This window comes from Mytilus trossulus, chromosome 3, assembly GCF_036588685.1.
Source record: "Mytilus trossulus isolate FHL-02 chromosome 3, PNRI_Mtr1.1.1.hap1, whole genome shotgun sequence".
Lineage (NCBI taxonomy): Eukaryota > Metazoa > Mollusca > Bivalvia > Mytilida > Mytilidae > Mytilus > Mytilus trossulus.
The window spans coordinates 60471676-60490861 of record NC_086375.1 but is presented as its reverse complement, the minus strand read 5'-3'; the positions used below and the strand labels follow the sequence as shown (position 1 = coordinate 60490861).

The window sequence follows — 19186 nt, the reverse complement described above, 5'->3', positions numbered from 1 at the left end:
ACTTTTTTTTAAAGGATTGTTGTTTTTTGTATATATAAAAAGAACATGTGATATGATTGCTAATGAGACATCTCTTTGTTTGTTTCTGTTTGTTTCTATCATTATAGTGTCTTTCTTTATCTTCTTCCAAAGTTTGATCTGCCTGCGGTAAGTATTGTTTTCGTCATGCAAAATAAGTGTAGCCAAGATAATATTGAGATAGCATGGATATTAATACCTGAAAATAACATCGCCGAAGAAATTTCTTTTCAAAGGAAAATATAAAGACAAGAATAATTAATCAAAGTATAATTAGTTAAAAAGGCACCAGGATTATAATTACATACGCCAGACGTTCGTGTACAAATAAACTCATCAGAGATACCAGGACTAAGCGATTGTTATACATTTGTGTAAATTCAGCTGTTACATTTTTATTACATAAGTCCTTTTCTTATTTTAGTTACCCGAAAACAATATCGTCTACTAGTATTTAACAATATAACTTTAAAAAAAAGGAACATATGTCTTTGTCCTTGTGATATACTGAAATACTGACTCATTTGACAATTATCTCCACTATATCCTTTTTGACATGAGCATTTATAAGCATTCATCTGATCGGTACAAGAACCTCCATTCAGGCATGGATTACTAGAACATTCATCATTCTCTAGAGTATATTCAACATAAAAGGACAGATCAAAAGATAATGAAACAGTATATGTTTACAATTATTAAAATGATGTTAACACTGTCACTCAAATTTGTGTTAGTAGAATTGAAGTAGTCTACGAAACCATATATAGTTACATAACATAAATATAATATTGTCATCAAACATGTACATAGTGTAATTAAAATGACAAGAGGTAAAAAAAAAATACATGCTAAACAAAAGAAATGGAGAGCAAGTGATCAGAAAATTCATTTGAAATTTAAGGTACAGTGAGACAAAATTTCAGATGTATGCCCCATTGCCTATATCCCCTTGAGACCACTAAGAAGTTTTCATTTGTTCATCACTGAATTGATACATCTGCCGGTGACCTATAAGTCCCCGAGATCATAATCAGCTCAGTAGTCAGTATTTCGGTACTGACATCATAAATAACAAACCTTTCTAATTTAGCCTGTTTTGTCTGAAATTATTAAGAAACTAGGGTTTCAACTCCTTCGGGCAAAGTTGGCCTAATAAGGATTTGGCTATTAGTTTAGGTCATTTAGCAAAAATTGGACGGATATCCCCCTAATTCGCCAACAGTTTCCAACTGTTTTACACATTGTTTTGAGAATATGACATAAGTAATGAGTCAAATTAGAATCTTACATACGTAGGTGACGGTAGATAGAAGGTCGATAAGTGTAACTGTCAGGGAAAAGCATGACCTTGGGCAATACAAACATATAAGTATTTACAGATTTTAGAACCATGAAAAAACATATGTGTATAATACTGATATTTATTATCGCTTTTTTACGGAATGTTCCTTAGATCTTACTGACTGATAAATTCCTTTCTCATCGCAGTAGAGTTATATAGAAAACTATCGCTATAGAAACCAAGGACTGACGTACCGTTGTCAGTGTAAATTTTAACGTCGCCAAAGCCACAAAAAAAAACCCGTACCGGTTTAAGCGAGAAAATAAATCTCGTTGAGACGACCAACGACAATCTAAAAATATGGCAATAGTTTTTATCATGGTTTTGACTTTACATGGTTTTGACTTTACAACACAATTGAGAGGCAAATATGTAAGATATACTTACTGGAGGTATGACAAGATGATTAAAGATGTAAATGTTCACCTTGCCTACAATTATGTACGTTTCGTCAATAAAGCGTATCAACAGTTTTTAGGTATGTCAATGGGCGTCAACCTATTTAATAGCAAACGTGTTCCTGTACTTATAAGACTCACATTAAATGGTAAAACTCAGTAAAGACTTGGTCTAAATTGCATTATATTTATAAATTCAGCAGCACAAAATCTTGATTATATATTTTCGTTAGATAATTAAGAATGTTCTAAAAAGGTTTATAAATTTACATATGTAAAGATGTGTTATAATTTTATAATCGCGATGAATATAAATATTACCTAAATGAACTTCTTAGTTAATATTTGTCCCATATTTCGATATTGATTACTAAAGAGGCACTAGCTACGAAATGCATTAAAAAAATAAAACTAATAGATAGAAAATAAACTGACAACGTCATGGCTAAAAAAAAAAAAGACAAACAAACAGAATAATACACAAGACACAACATAGAAAACTAAAGACTAAACAAAGAAAGTGAAATAACAATTCGCCATTAGCAGCAAGCATCATTCAATTTTGTCAAAAAAAGCAAAGAAACATGGATGATAAACTATTTACTTGCAAGTAAATAATTTGAACTCATTGAATTCGTATCCAAGTGAACTTCTATTTAACCCCTTCGCTAGAGACTGATTATGCATGATTGATGTGTGATAGGCTAGTAAAAGAAAAGAATGTAAACATTAAGAGTTTTTCTTTGATTGACTGACTCGATCCACAAAAAGTCCTTCTTGTACAGGTAAAATCGGAAAAAAATTAACCTTAAAATTGAAATCAAACAGACTTAGAAACGTGGTCAAAATATCTAGTGATAATTATGTTTTTGTTTATATCGTGTTATGTGACAGTCGGTTGTTTTTTTGTATGTTTTTTTCGGGGGGGGGAGGGTGATATCGGTAGTAAATTAGATGACATCAAGACTAAAATACATACGAAACGAAACTACCTATTATCGAATCCATGCCCTGTAAATTGTTTTTTTTTTATTTTTTATATTTGAATGCAATTTTTTCCATCAAAAACGAAAAGAGTTTTTAACTGCATATTTTACAAAACGGCAAAATACAGTTAAATTCTCTGAACTTATGTCAAGTACAAGAAAACCAGTTCTGAAGAAGCTTTGTTCTTTTATAAAAAATATAAATACTAGTGTTTGTACTCCTGGCTTGTAACTTTTGTAACCTCTCTCGCTTGTTTTGTACATATTGTAAATATTTATTGTTGTATTTGTTATCTCTGTACCGATGTAATGCATTGGCTTTATGAGAATAAAGATATATAGGGTTCCAAAATCTGTTAAAACCTGTATTTCTGTATTTTTATCCGTTTTAATTGAGATCGGGGTTAAATCATTATTGTAAACAAATCTGTCCGATACGTATCTATAAGTCGATCCGTGCACGTATCCCGATACGTGAATGCTATGCTCTATAAAGAAGTTCCGGGTCGAGTCCGATACCGATACCAATAGTATATTTACCTGTTACCTATTATCTTATCTGTACGTTCCGCATCTGACAGGTGCACCACCAAACGGTGTATTCAGGTTTCATATGCTATATACACGGGTCATAATCACAGGGTTGACACTTCTAAATTGTCAAATTGTTACCTATTGTAGTATTTTAATTAGTAAGACTTTCTAAGATAACAATACGAATACTAAAAATCTGGCCTAAAAATAAGGCGTTTTCAATTTGATAGCGAGCATGACGTAAAACTGCGAATCAAAGAATTCAACTTTATTTATAACTAATATAGGACAATGCTGTTGATTGAAAAATACTCCATTCCAGGACCTGTTGTTTTCCAAATAATTAATGTTACTTATAATTGATAAGTTCCAGTTCGACGTGTTCAAACAGAAAGATTTGAAAGCAGAGAAAACTGTGTATCTTATAATCGGCATGACTTTATCAGATGACAATACTAATACTAAAATAAGGCTTGCGCATATACTTTAATTCAGTCACGGACCCGCGATATCACGGGTGTGTTATATACAAAAATCGTATGATGGAGCCAAAGGTACATAGCTGTCTAAAAAGGAAAATTGACAATAAGGTATGAAAAGTTGTCTCATTTGTCGTTGTCTTATCGAAACGAATTGTATGCAAGCTGTCAATTGATGGAAATAAAGGTTAAATTTCGGTTTGAGACAATAGTCAAAACAATATCTTTTGAAAATAAGGAGCTCACAAACGTTTTTAGAGTTTTGATTGCATTTTAAATCATGTCTAATTACATATTTTCAAGTGACTACTATGAAATTGTTAGGAAATATTTAGAATATTTCAGATTGTAATGAAGCTATAGGTAGATAAGTGTAGTGTAACAAGCCTACATGTTAGCGGTATGAATAGATAAAGGCAACAGTATCTTACAGAAACCGATCTAGAGAAAACAAAGCTGGGTTACAAACTAAAACCGAGGGAAACACGTCAACTATAATAGGAAAACAACGAAACAAGTGCAACACTGAAATGCCAATACAAAAAAAAAACAAAAAAACAACGACAATGCAACATACATAGAAATGAACTTTTAGATAAAAATTGCAATTTTCCTGACTTGATACAGAAAATTTTATGAAAAAAATGGTGGGTTGGACCCGCTGTTATGGCAATCTTAAATATACGGCTAAAATGAAAACATAATATGGCAGGAATACAGTACAAATCAAGACAGAAACATTCAGGACAGAGGAATGCACAAATAAATAATATAACAGTACATGTTGACATGTTAACCTACCTCATTAGTCGGCTTTGAAAACTGAGTAACATTAAAATCTTTCTTCAGTTTTTTGTATTTTTGCTTTCTTTTACAACATGGTCACTCGTTTTGTGCCATTCCTTTAAAATTTCTTTTTAATATCCGAAAATAAACAATAAGCTAAGCTTTTACCGCATAGTCAGCTATAAAAGGCATCGAAATGACAAGATGAAACAATTCAAACGTGAAAAACAACGGCCTAATTTATTTACAAAAAATCATCAAAAAACAAATATATAACACATAAAGAAACGATAACCACTAAATTACAGTCTCCCGACTTGGGACAGACACATACATAAAGAATGAGGCGGTGTTAAACATGGTAGCGGAATCCCAACAATCCCCTAACCTGAGACAGTGGTGTAACAAAATAAGAACGAACTATAAAAATCAGTTGAAAAAGGCTGAACTCATCAGATGGATACAAATACTACACAGAGTGGACGTGACCGGGTACTTGTGTATCCAAACAACAAAAAGACACTTAGTACATACCTAAGAGTACTCGAAGTTACTGACAGCTATTTCAAAGCTACTAACTAATAAAAAGATCATGCATCTTAGACTAAATTGTCAATCAGTACACATTCAACATCCAATGGATTAAGGGTAAAGACGTTATAAACAGTCCGAGACAAACATGACTTTGTGCAATGTCAAGATACAGGTATCGACAGATTGTAAATCAAGGCTTGTTTTCTACTGTGATTTCTCGTCAAACTGACATACAAGGAATGCCTATTAAGAAAAAAAATATTTCAGTTGACAGTATAAGGTCAGCCCAGTGACGTTAATGTGCGTTAATGGGCATTAGCTACGAGATATATAAAAAATCTAAGATTTGATTATTTTTGTTCTATCAATAATGAAAGTGAAATAGTGAAATTATTAATCGCTTTTAGCAGCCAGTATGGTTCAATATGGTCAAACATTGACAAGTGAACTTGCAAGTGAATAATTCGACCTCATTGAATCCGTATTGATATTAATTTAATTTAACCCCTTAGCTACAGACGAATAATGCATGCACTTTGTGTGTAAAATTATTTAATCAAAAATAATGTTAACAATGAATGGGAAACACAGATAAAATATTTGATTGACTGATTCGATCCACAAAAAAAATTCCTTCTTATACAGGTTAAGAAATGATAAACATATATTTTATCATATAACAGATATAAAAATCCAATTGCACGAGTTTGCTTAATCTATGTATATCTATATTTATGTTTACATCGCTAATACTTGATTTTTTTTTAATAATAAGGCTTTTCTACCTCGGAAATAGATTACCTGAGCTGTAGGAATTTTTGGTCCTCTATGCTCTCCATACATTACTTCGTACTTTATTTAGCCTTTTAATCCTTTTTGAATTGAGCATCACTGGTGTGTCTTTTGTAGACGAAACGCGCGTTTGGCGTAAATACTAAATTTCATTCCTGGTATATGTGATAAGTTTATTTCTACGGTCATCGGAAGTAAGCTTGGTAGTCAATTAGATGGCGCGTCTAGACTTAAATACACACGAAACGGAGCTTCATACTATCAAGCACATGCCCTATAAATTGTTTATTTTATAGACTTATGATATTTTGGATAAATATTTTACATTGTCAAAAAACAAATATGAGAATTTAAGTCAAATCGGAGAACATGAATTTGACAGCTAGTGCCCCTTTAATTCCATTAGAAATCGTTTAGTCTTACCGTTTGGTCATGTATTGGTTTCCATCTTATAGTTCCTCCTCTGAAATGAGAGCAATTTGCAACCCGACTTAACAGGATAAAGAAAACAATTATTACAGAAGAATAGAACAATATTTTCTCTCTCAAAAATCTAGCTGAGACCGTCTTACAATTGAAACTTTCATCGATAGTACTGTAATTAGAATGATATTGCCAATTTACGTCTTCAGAATTACTTTTCATAGGTCAGTAATCAAATCTCAAAACTTAAAACTTTTCAGTGGCTGTACGATAGTTTATGAAGTGTTTGGAAGACTTGATTGATTTAACTCAATTTCAAATGTGTTCAATATTTGTTTATTATGAACTTACATAACATGGAATGTAAGTCTTTTTGTCTTCATATTGAGAAAAAAAAATATTAATAAAGATCATATGAACAGTCTAAGCAATCAACACGAAAGTACTTGAATTATTAGGACACTTAAAAGGTTTATCATAAGTATTGTAAACTTTGAACAATGACTTTTCTTTAAAGCATCCGGAAATCCAATAAAATTTTACGAATCCAAAATTTAAAATGGATATCAAATACTTTGTTGTACTAAGAAGAAGATATTAACCAAATCAATCATTATTAAAGGTGTAACCGGAGAGCATGAATTTCAATCCAAAATTGCTTGTCGTCACAGTGACTAGAACCCGGGACCTCTGTGTTGCAAGGCAACGCGTATACTGACTGAGATAAATAGTACTTTCTTATATCAACCGCTTACGGCTGACTAAGTATCTACCACATTTACTGAGGGAAGTAATCCCGTCACCAGTCTACGGAAGAGGCGAATTGGTAAAAATGTGTTTTTTTTTGTGAAATACCGATATTGTCTAATATGAACGAGTTGCAGATTGGAAAATCTCAGACGTTTTTTTCACATTTGTATGAAGAAATGAAAATTTCTGGGTTAGTAAAGTCAACTGGCATTTCATTTGAACCAAAATAATCTTTCATTTGCGTCACAAACCATATTTCCTTAGCGCCAAAATAAAACATTTCATTTGTTCCAATGATTCAGGTTAAAACAGGTATTTTTACACAAAAAAGTCTTATCCAAAAAGTTTTTGATTGCATAATAAAACTTGTTCTTCCGAAATCAGCCACGTAAACCATAATGCAAGCACTATACACTTGTTTTAAATAGGTCTATGTAAGAGACTCTCCTAAAGTCATAAGAAACCTGAAATAAAAAACAAAAATGCATATGTCGTATTATAACTCAATGGATAGTTTTCCTTATAAAACTTATGTACATATACTTTTTTCTGAAGAAAATTCTTTAATTTATTCATATTTAGAAGAAGTTTACTTTATTTTAATTGCTTCTTCGAGGAAGCAATTCCCCCGACAGATTTTCCGTATGCATATTGACCTCAGTGTGACCCATCTCGTAAAAATCCGGTGATCACAATACGCATGGATGTCCTTAAAATAAACTATTATCTGAATTTACATGTTAAACACGTGCTCAATTTCCCTGCTTTTTTGTTGCTTTTTTGTCGATTGTTGACAAACAGGTGACAATCGTTAAATTTGGCTTCAAAACACGAATTTTAATTATCTGCCATATTTTTACAAGAACACTGACCGATTAAAAAAAAATGACGATTATACGAAATTTACATGAAAAAAAATATAAATTCGTGCACAAAAGACTAAGTTTATGATTTTTAGATTACCTTAGCCGTATTTGGCACAACTTTTTGGAATTTTGGGTCCTCAATGTTCTTCAACTTTGTACTTGTTATGCTTTACAGCTATTTTGATCTGAGCGTCACTGATGAGTCTTATGTAGACGAAACGCGCGTCTGTCGTATTAAATTATAATACTGGTACCTTTGATAACTATTATGATGTTTGTATGCATTGGTTCAAGAATTCGAAGAACATTATTTTTCACCGGTCACTCGTTTCTTATGACTTTAATAATGTTGAAACTCAGTCCTGATGTGAGTTAGCGAGATTATAAAAACTAAAAGAAAGTTTACACTGGAGTAAATCCAAAAGTTCGTTCTGACACAAAACTCGTAAGCAACTGCTTGGATATACTCATTTACACTGGATAATCTAAATGTGTGGTTGTAAAAATAACAGTCTAATTTCCTCTATATACAGATAAGGAGATTTGGTGTGATTGCCAATGAGAAAACTACCTACCAAAGGTCAAATGTAGTTGATGACATCCATCATAGACAACCGTACGGCGTTCAAAATCCCTTCCCGTTATGTCAAGCTATAAATGCCCCAACATGAAACTAGAAGCGCTAAAGAGCCTCTGTCACTACATTTTTCTATGTGCATATTTAACAAAGGACACCCTCCAATATTGTAGATGACAATATTATTCATGACAAAAATCTCTGTATTGTTGATCTTGTATAACTGATTATTAGAATTAGTTTCTCTTTCTCTTTTTTTAGTTTTAGCTCAAAACACAAGATGGTATAAAAAATCCTCATTGAAGGGCAATCTCTCTTTATATATAAGAATGACAATGTATTAACTACATCGTCAACATTTGACTTGTAAATAGATCGTGCCTTGCTGATCTTTTGTGTGATTTATAAATATTTGATATTTATCTATAATTATCATATCTATCAGCCAAAACCGCAAAACATAAACCCGGTAAAAATCATCTTTTAGGGGCAATTACTCCAATAAGGAGACGTTGGACGATATCTTCTTTATGTCTAACTTTTTGATATTGTCTTTAAGATACTTTTTCCTATTTAAGTTTCTATCTATATATTATAGTTTGTTAAGATGCAAGGCAAATAATGCACACAAAAAATCGTTATCAAAGGGCGATCACTTTAAAAAGTAGTCACCTGAAGATTTTGACAACGCATACTTATTTTTAGAACATGACTTGCTGAACCTTTTGCAATTTAAAGTTTCTCTCTATCTGTCATTGTTTCAAGATAACAGGCAAAAATGAAAATAGGGCAACAACTCCTATAAGAAATCGTCTGACAGTTTTGACGTATAAAACAATTGGTAGAGTTCAACATTCTTCTTTTTTTGCACTTGACAGATCGTCTCTTCTTACAATATTTTTTCAACATTAGACAAAACTTGCATTTTACCCCTATGTTCTATTTATAGACATGTCGGCCATTATCGACCAACTACGCTCATAATCATGTTGAAAAATGTTGCTTTACTCTAACGATAGTTGACAAGTCCATTATTTTCTATTATAGGTTATACCGAGTAATTATATTTTCAGGGATGAGGCTATAGCGGAATAAAAATGATGCTACAGTGAATATTCTACCGACCTATTTGATTCTATCATAGGTCATGCTGTGAACATCCACAAAGACTAGAAAAGAGTATTTCTTAAAAGACGGCGGTCGTGTGGTCGAGCGGGACGGCTGCAGTGCAGACGATTTGGTGTCACGATATCACAGTAGCATGGGTTCGAATCTCGGCTAGGGAAGAACCAAAAATTCGCGAAAGCAAATTTACAGATCTAACATTGTTGGGTTGATGTTTAGACGAGTTGTATATACATTATGTACACAGCCATGTAACACCATCATTGATGGCGATCCGATGGATACATCTGTCGTAGGGTTGTCACTGACTCAGACGTACTTATGAATATAATTATTTTCTGTGACTGTATCTTACATTAATTTGTATGATCCTTTACTATAGATAATTTAGCTGATCTGTAACAATAACATATTCATGCCTTATATGTCATATACTGTAGTACGCCGCTAGATCAAAACTGACGTGGAAAGGTAACACATGGCCAGCGAAAGCTCTTTTTTTGAGAGCCCAGGTGGTCGTGTGGTCTAGCGGGACGGCTGCAGTGCAGGCGATTTGGTGTCACGATATCACAGTAGCATGGGTTCGAATCCCGGCGAGGGAAGAACAAAAAATTCGCGAAAGCAAATTTACAGTTCTAACATTGTTGGGTTGATGTTTAGACGAGTTGTATATACATTATGTACACAGCCATGTATCACCATCATTGATGGCGATCCGATGGACACATCTGTTGTAGGGTTGTCACTGACTCAGAGTTACTTATGAATATAATTATTTTCTGTGACTGTATCTTACATTAATTTGTAGGATCCTTTACTATAGATAATTTAGCTGATCTGTAACAATAACATCTTCATGCCTTATATATCATGTACTGTAGTTCGCCGCTAGATTAAAACTGACGTGGAAAGGTAACACATGGCCAGCAAAAGCTCTTTTTTTGAGAGCCCAGGTGGTCGTGTGGTCTAACGGGACGGCTGCAGTGCAGGCGATTTGGTGTCACGATATCACAGTAGCATGGGTTCGAATCCAGGCGAGGGAAGAACCAAAAATTTGCGAAAGCAAATTTACAGATCTAACATTGTTGGGTTGATGTTTAGACGAGTTGTAAATATATATATATATTAGGGATGGCAACGAGTAGTCGAGTACTCGGGTACTCGATCGGAAGGCCGAGTACTCGAGTACAGTTTTAGTACTCGGATACTCATTTGACTGTTATACATCTTAAGATATTTCTCTAAACATTCCCACTCACTTTAGTTCATTTGAAACACCCCATTCGTAATACTAAATAAAATCAATTAACGACATAAGATGTTTATCTTGAGGCTACGTTTTGTTATAGCAATACCAGCAACGTCCTTTCCTTCCGAGCTAATTTTTTCATATGCATTAATTGTAACAAAAAATAGAAAGTCAAACAGTCTTTCGTCTGAAATTGTTGACCCTATCATGTTTCTAAACAAGAACAAAATCAATGTTACCTGCGGTGAACCACACGGAACTGATTAGAGATATTTGTAACAGTGTTTGTAAACGGATCAACACTTTCATGGATTAATAATTTTAAAACTCATCACAAGCCGTAAACACTTATCTTTGTTTGTTAATCATAAACGTAATTGTTATGAGATGTACATTTAAATTAATTTAATTACTCTGTATTTGAAACTGAACTATAATTGTTTAATTTACAATTTAAAGATATAGACGAGAGCAGCATTCAAACCAGTAGGTCGAAAATAAATTGACAACGGCATGGCTAAAAAAAAGAAGTTCAGATAAACGATAGTGCAAAAAAAAAAACAAAGAAAAAGTAAGACTGAGCAACACGAATAAGCACAAGTACCTGAAGTCCAATATTGTTGTTGCCAATAAATGGACAAGTCGTATTATAAAAAAAAATACGAACTCCTAAGGAACAGATGATACATACATGTATATTGTCTACTTTTTTGGACTTTATATGCAAAATTTTTAAATTTTTTAAAATTAGGTTCATGAACACGTACACCGGCAAACGATTATAGGTTATTTATAGAAACGGCGGTCGGTAATTCATTGTTTTTAGATACACAAAAAAACAGAGCATCAAGCTATGTTTGTAGTACGTTTGTCTTTCGTTAACATGTTTATGATAGGTATTAACAAAAATACTGCATCCTACCTAAAATCTAAACTTTTCAATAAACATTTAAGATTTATCCGAGTACTCGCGAGTACTCGAGTATCATGACCGAGTATCCGAGTATTAAATTTCAGATCTTTTGACATCCCTAATATATATACAACTCGTCTAAACATCAACCCAACGTATATATACGAGTCTAAATTAAAAACTACGTTCAAACCTATGATTGCGTTGGATAAAACCGCAATTTTTATACGTTTGCATGTTAAACAAATTTCGTTGAAGAAGGGTCTAAAAACAGCACAAACAACATTTTCCAAAAGACCACAAAAGTAAAAAAGTATATTTAAACAAAACGCATTTGACTACTGATGTTCTTTAACCCTGCTGACTGCCATTGGCGATTGCCAAATAAAATTGATCACAAGATGTAACAAAATGGATCTTAAAATAAATTTAATACTAAACAGAAAAACTTTTTAAACTTGTGGCCGCGATATTATGCCACAAACATACGGTGTCAATATATTTTAGTACACCAGATCCGGATTTCGACAATAAATGTCTCTTCGGTGATGTTAGTGATCGAAACGGTATTTGGAAGGCCATATAAAGAGTATCCTCATTTTCAGAAAAAGTAACCTAATTTTTAGATAAACTCTTGAATTTAAAGAGTCAATATAGGATGAACGGATCATATAAAGCGGAGGGAAAATATGATACAAAGCCCAAACAAAAAAATGTAAACGAGTCTAAATTGAAAACTACGTTCAAACCTACGATTGCGTTGGATAAAAACCGCAATTTTTATACATGTGCATGTTAAACAAATTTCGTTGTAGAAGGGTCTAAAAACAGCACAAACAACATTTTCCCAAAGACCACAAAAGTGAAAAAGTATATTTAAACAAAACGCATTTGACTAACAGGTCGAACAACTGATGTTCTTTAACCCTGCTGACTGCCATTGGCGATTGCCAAATAAAATTGATCACAAGATATAACAAAATGAATCTTAAAATAAATTTAATACTAAACAGAAAATCTTTTTAAACTTGTGGCCGCGATGTTATGCCACAAACATACGGTGTCAATATATTTTAGTACACCAGATCCGGATTTCGACAATAAATGTCTCTTCAGTGATGTTAGGGATCGAAACGGTATATATATATATTAATCAAGAGCTCAAATAAAACTCAAACATTTTTCGTCTCATTTTTGCGGATAAAATTTTAAAAATGTTCTTGTAATAAAATTGTATGTAAATATCACAATTATTTCTGGACTTACGTACAGAAAACAGCCCATAAAACATGCAGAAACCTTGATTATCTTATTAACTCACTTTGAATTTAGCCTTCAAATTAAGTCATTAGGCAGCCGTATACAAATAAATTTTAATGCATAACAACTTTCATATTCGAAAAATCGACATCAGGAAAAATGCAAAACCATAGTCCAAACTGTGTATTTCTATCTCATATAAATTTGAACCCGGTGAGAAGTGTGGTTCGGTAGATCATATTCGGGTAAGAGAGTATGGGACGTGGTCAGATAATTCCTAAAAAAGTTCACTAGAAACTATTTTTTGAAAATCTTCTAGTGAGCATCAGCCGTCTACCACGGAAATCATGATAAAAGATGCAAACCCGGGATTTTCGTACCAACTTGGAGATGAATACTCCATATGCAGGTGCTGCTTGAATTATGCTACATCGAAAAGGATAATTCATAAAGGGGAGGATAAAATCATCTCTATTTTCGTAAAGTGTTATTCTGAACCGACCCTCTTTGTATATGTCTAGATAGGAAATGAACGTGATGTTCGCTGTATTCACTGTTGATGCATTATACATTAGAATTGATTATGATATTGTACTTTATACTTGGTTTCTTTGATTTGATAATATGATTAAACAACTAAATACAATCACTTGCTCCGATCTATTCTAATATGTATTGGTTATTAAATGTTAACTAGAAGTGCTGCATCATCTAGTTTTTTTTCATACTTTTGATCTTTTTTACGTAAAGTGCTTGAAGAATGTTTACTGTTGCCAAACAACACACTATGAATAATAAAACAATCAGCACAGGCCAAAACTCTTTTGATGAAAAGCAATCCAGGTTTGTAGATACATTATGATTGGAAATATTGCTGAAATCTGAAATTGAAAATATTTATTTACTAGTATATGAATGGATGATGTAAAAATAACTAACTGATTTAGTTCAAATTAAAAGACGCTCATAGAAAAAATATCAATGAAGTGAAAGTATCAGTAACCGTTACATACAACATTACTGTTATTGTATGTATTGTTCCTTAGGTTCCTTTTAATCCTTGATAAATGACATTCGATTTCTAAAACTAAAACAGTTATATACGAATCGCCGATAATCAACTGTTATTATATTTCTTAAAAAATTCAGCCAGATATCAACCATTATATATTAGAACTAGATGTAACAAAGCGACACAAATGGCCCCGTCCCAAAAAGTTGAAAAATATGCAATTTCAATAACACATATGGACACAAACATGATGGTAGTCTCACGTATTAAAAATCAGCTCAAAATCTGGAGGCATATCATGTAGAAAAAAGTCTGTATAACTGTGATTTTAAACAATTTATCAAAGTCCAAAGCCCGTAATTTTGGCAAAAACTAGCGGGCCGGAATTAAACTTTAACTTGACCTGTAACTCATCATGGTAAATGCACATAACAAAAATCAGCCCAATGTCTGAAGGCATTTAGAATAAAACACCGAATAACTGTGATTTTTAACAATTTAGCAAAGTCCAAAGCCCGTGATTTCGGCAAAAATTAGCGGAGCGAAATGAAACTTTAACTTGATCTGTAACTCATCATGGTTGAATCACATACCAAAAATCAGTCCAATATCTGAAAGCGTTTAGAAAAAAACTTCGTATAATGGTTTGCTGCGGAATGACGGAATAACGGAATTACGGAATTTCGGCAAAGGATAACACTATATGGCACCGACAACTTCGTTGCGGGGCCATACAAAATTATGATTAATATACATTGCCTACCTTCTAGCATTTACTACATTTTGGCCTTATTTGGCTGTTTCAATGAGATGAAGCAAAATTCATTCTCAGCATATACAAAGAATCCCGATGGCAAATAGTATAGTAGAAGTTTGAGGAATTCATAAGTGAATCAATTTACTAATGAGGAATTCGATTAGTCAAAAATATCAAAGTTCAAAAATGAAAAAAAATCGTGCAAAGATCAGCCATCTCATAATAGAATATAAAATCAGATTTCATCATTCTAAGCCAGTGTTTTAGAGCAGAGCAGGCCAAAAGGTAAATTCACAAAAATACTAAACTCCGAGCTAAAATTCAAAACGGATCAAATCAAATGGCAAAATCAAAAGCTAAAACACATCGAACGACTAAATAACAACTGTCATATTCCTGACTTGGTACAGGCATTTTTTTGGTTAAGAAAATGGTGGATTGAACCTGGTTTTATAGCTAGTTAAACCTCTCAATTGTATGACAGTCGCATCAAATTCTATTATATTGACAACGATGAGTGAAAAAAACCCAGACACAATAGGTAAAAATGTTAAAAATAGGATGAAGCAGTGAACATTGTGTTACAAATTAATCACCGCCTTTATTAATTATATTTAATTTTGTACGATAATTTACGTTTGAAGCTGGATTCATAACAAACTGGACATATATATATATATTATAGTTAATTGCTATTGATAAGTATTGCAATATGCATTGTTTAAATGTAATATCAGTAGTTAGTTCTAATAAAATCTTAAATCAATCCTAATTCTATCTTACTTTTGATTTATAGTTTTTTATATGTGACGTCATGCTGTTTCCAAATTTCATAAATTCAAATGTGGCGTAATGTTTGTGCCTTTTTGCAATCGTATGTGACGTCATTTTAAAATTTATGATTTACTGCATTTAGGCCTGAACTGAGTCGGGTGTGTCTATTCTGTGTTGATCTTAGCATTATGTATTCGGGTTTAGTTTTCAGTAATTAGTTAATACTTCAGTTTCATTATGTATATCTCTTTCATATTCATTTGATAAAATTTACTGTTTACAATAGCATAAATTGTTCTAAATAATAAGGATGTTCTTATCCCAAGCATAAAAACTACGCCGTATTTGGCACAACCTTTTTCAACTTTTGATCTTCAGTGCTGTACAGCTTTGTACTTTTTTCACTTTCGATCTTTTATATCTGGGCGTCACTGGTGAGTCTTGTGTTGACAAGGCGCGTTTTTGACGTATTGAATTTTAAACCTGATTCTTTTTGTTATTTATTAATCATGTGTTTCTTAGTCTAATATGTTCTCCTATTTATTTGTATTGTAGTCCTGTAATATTATGTTGTCATTTCAATGTTATATTTAACTTGGCCATTAAAGTGCGAGGTTTGGCATGCCACAAAACCAGGTTCAACCCACCATTTGTATTCCCCTTTAAAAATGTCCTGTACCAAGTCAGGAAGATTGCCATTGTTATATTATTGTTCGTTTCTGTGTGTGTTGCATTTTAATGTTGTGTCGTTTGTTTTCTCTTATTTTTGAGATATTAAGATAAGACGTGGCACGGTACTTGTTTTATCCCAAATTCATGTATTTGGTTTAGATGTTATGTGTGTTGTTTTCGTGGAATTTTGTCTGATGCGTGGTCCGTTTCTGTGTGTGTTGCGTTTCTGTGATGTGTCGTTGTTCTCCTCTTATATTTAATGCGTTTCCCTCGGTTTTAGTTTGTTACCCCGATTTTGTTTTTTGTCCATGGATTTATGAGTTTTGAACAGCGGTATACTACTGTTGCCTTTATTTACAATCTGAATTACACATGAATTAATCAACAATATACTTTAAATTCTATGTATTATTAAGACAATTTTAAAAGATAAATTTCCATGTATGATTGAATTAGCGAAGTTCGTAAGAAGAAAGATAAGAAAAAAGGGACAAAGATACCAAAGGGACAGTCAAACTCATAAATCTAAAACAAACTGACAACACCATGGCTAAAAATGAAAAAGACAAGAAGTTAGCAATATCCTTTAACTTTACGTCCCGCTTAATAGATGATGTTCTCTCACTAAATAATACACAATTTGGTGACTATGTTGAACGAATTTATCCCATCGAACTGGAGATAAAGGATACTACGGATACAGCTTGTTTGTCTTTTTTATTTAAACATATTGTCTAGCTTACATCGACTAATGATGTTTGAATGCCCTTTGGGGATTATCCAACTATTTGTGGAAATTAGCGAGTTCAACATAAGATGGAGAAGATATTGTATGAATACCTGAAAGATCAAAAACAGGATTAGGTATTTTTAAAGATAAATATTAGAATGAAAATATTAAAGCAACGTAAAGTTTTGCAAATTATAATGAGCAGGCAAGTGTATGCGATTTATTTTGTGAATCAGATGAGCTGTTTAGTCACATTTTCAGGATTTGAGACAAAAATGTTTGTCTTAAGGATGCTCGATATTCTGTTTAAAATAACAAAGTTTTATTTAGAATAGTTTTATGAATGGAAAGCACATTTAAAGCTGAAAAAATAAAGGTCGGTGTCCTTGTTTTTGATATAATAAATTGAAATTTCGTCGGGAAATTATTCTCCCTAAAATTTTCATACACTTAACACTGATTTTTTTTTTCTTTTAAATATTATGAAAAAAGCCTAAAGAATTTTTCAAAGTTGTGTTTTAAACTATAACTATCAGTAACTGCGAGTACTCTCAAATCTGTTTTTATTGTCTTTTTGTTGTTGGGATATACAATAGCCTGCCACGTCCACTTGGTTATTATTATGTGTATTTATCTGATGAGTTTAGCCTTTTTCTGAATACTATAGTTCATTCTTATGTTGTACTGTTTCACCACTGCCATCAATCAATCAGTTGTTTCGATATTCACGTAGTACATGTTTCTCGATTTGCTACGTTTCAGGTAAGGTTGGTACGTAACTCAACGGTTAACTTGTATATCTATCCCAACAGTTCAGTGGTTTTTGGTTTGTTTCTGTGTTACATATTTGTTTGTCGTTAACTTTTTTACATAAATTCGGCCGTTAGATTTCTCGTTTGAATTGTTTCACATTTGCCATTTTGGGGACATTTAAAGATGACTACACGGTATGGGCTTTGCTTATTATTGAAGGCCATATGATGACCTAAAAATTTTAATTTCTTTGTCATTTTGGTCTCTAATGAAGAGTTGTCTCATTGGAAATCATAGCACATCTTTTTTTTATATATAAGAAATACAATCTTGAAAAAAGAACGAGTTATCGGGTTCATATTTATGGGCACTACATAGATAGAACTAGAGTATTCGGAAAATTTGAATTGTAATAAAATGATTAGCTGGTAATGAATCGCTTACTTTTTTGACAATTGTCTCCACTATATCCTCTTTGACATGCGCATTTATAAGCATTAATCAGATCAGTGCAAGAACCTCCATTCTGGCATGGGTTACTAGAACATTCTTTCGTCTCTGGAAATTTAACAAAAATAATTAATAAAAGAAGTGGTATGTGTGTCAATGAGCCAAAGTAACAATTTGTAAAAGTAAACCGTTATAAGTCAAAGTAAGGCATATGTAAAGTACTTAAACAGTCTATGTACACTTTACTTGCTTCATTAAGTTAGCTCTACAACATTCAAATAACAGTTGTCAAGAATTAACGAAATTCTATGGAATCCAAGTATCACAATATTTTTCAAATAATAACATGACGTTGAGAAAAGGCTAATAATTTGGAATTGTATGATTTCTTTTGATTTTGTTTTATTGAGTTCCTTTTATGGTTTAAATTGAGTTGTGGGTGGATGATTTTCAGCTCCCCATACTATTATAAAGAAAAATTCAAGTATTAGAAAACCTCAGATATCTTTCTCGTCACAAAGTGAAATTATGAGGACATACAAAAGTAAATAATGGTACAAAGATTGTGTGATTTTTTTTAATTCACTTGTTAAATTGAGAATAATAAGGTTCGAACAGATAGATACCCTGATCATTACATCATTCCTTAAATTCGTTATACGATGACAATAATTAGATCCTCGTTATAAGAGTATGACATGGTTATGTGACAATTGGGCCATATTATAATTAAAACTGAAATGTATAATTGGATGATGTTTGTCTATTGTTCTGTTACTGATGCATATATTTTGGTCCAGATGATTGAATTAGCTTATTACAGTAAAGCAGACATTGTTGTTATTTTATCAGATACCATCAGAAATCTTTAAAATAGTTATCTGTATTAAATGACAATTTAAATTATTTCTAATTAATTGTTTTTCTGCACTCTATAAACGAAAATAAAACAAATTTGCTCAGAAAGAGAAAACAAATTATAACCCATATTATCGAACAGCGG

The 19186-nt window shown here is 32.3% G+C and overlaps 1 protein-coding gene across 1 annotated transcript in view; it reads right to left on the bottom strand.

Annotated features, from left to right (window-relative positions):
- The window catches only part of LOC134710922 (uncharacterized), a 153259-nt gene that overhangs the window by 122984 nt on the left and 11089 nt on the right, over positions 1-19186 (bottom strand). The window contains exons 10-11 of the mRNA XM_063571338.1: positions 18178-18291; positions 539-697 (exon numbers count right to left, since the gene is read on the bottom strand). Coding sequence (XP_063427408.1) covers positions 539-697; positions 18178-18291 — 273 coding nt within the window. The remainder of the gene's footprint in view (positions 1-538; positions 698-18177; positions 18292-19186) is intronic.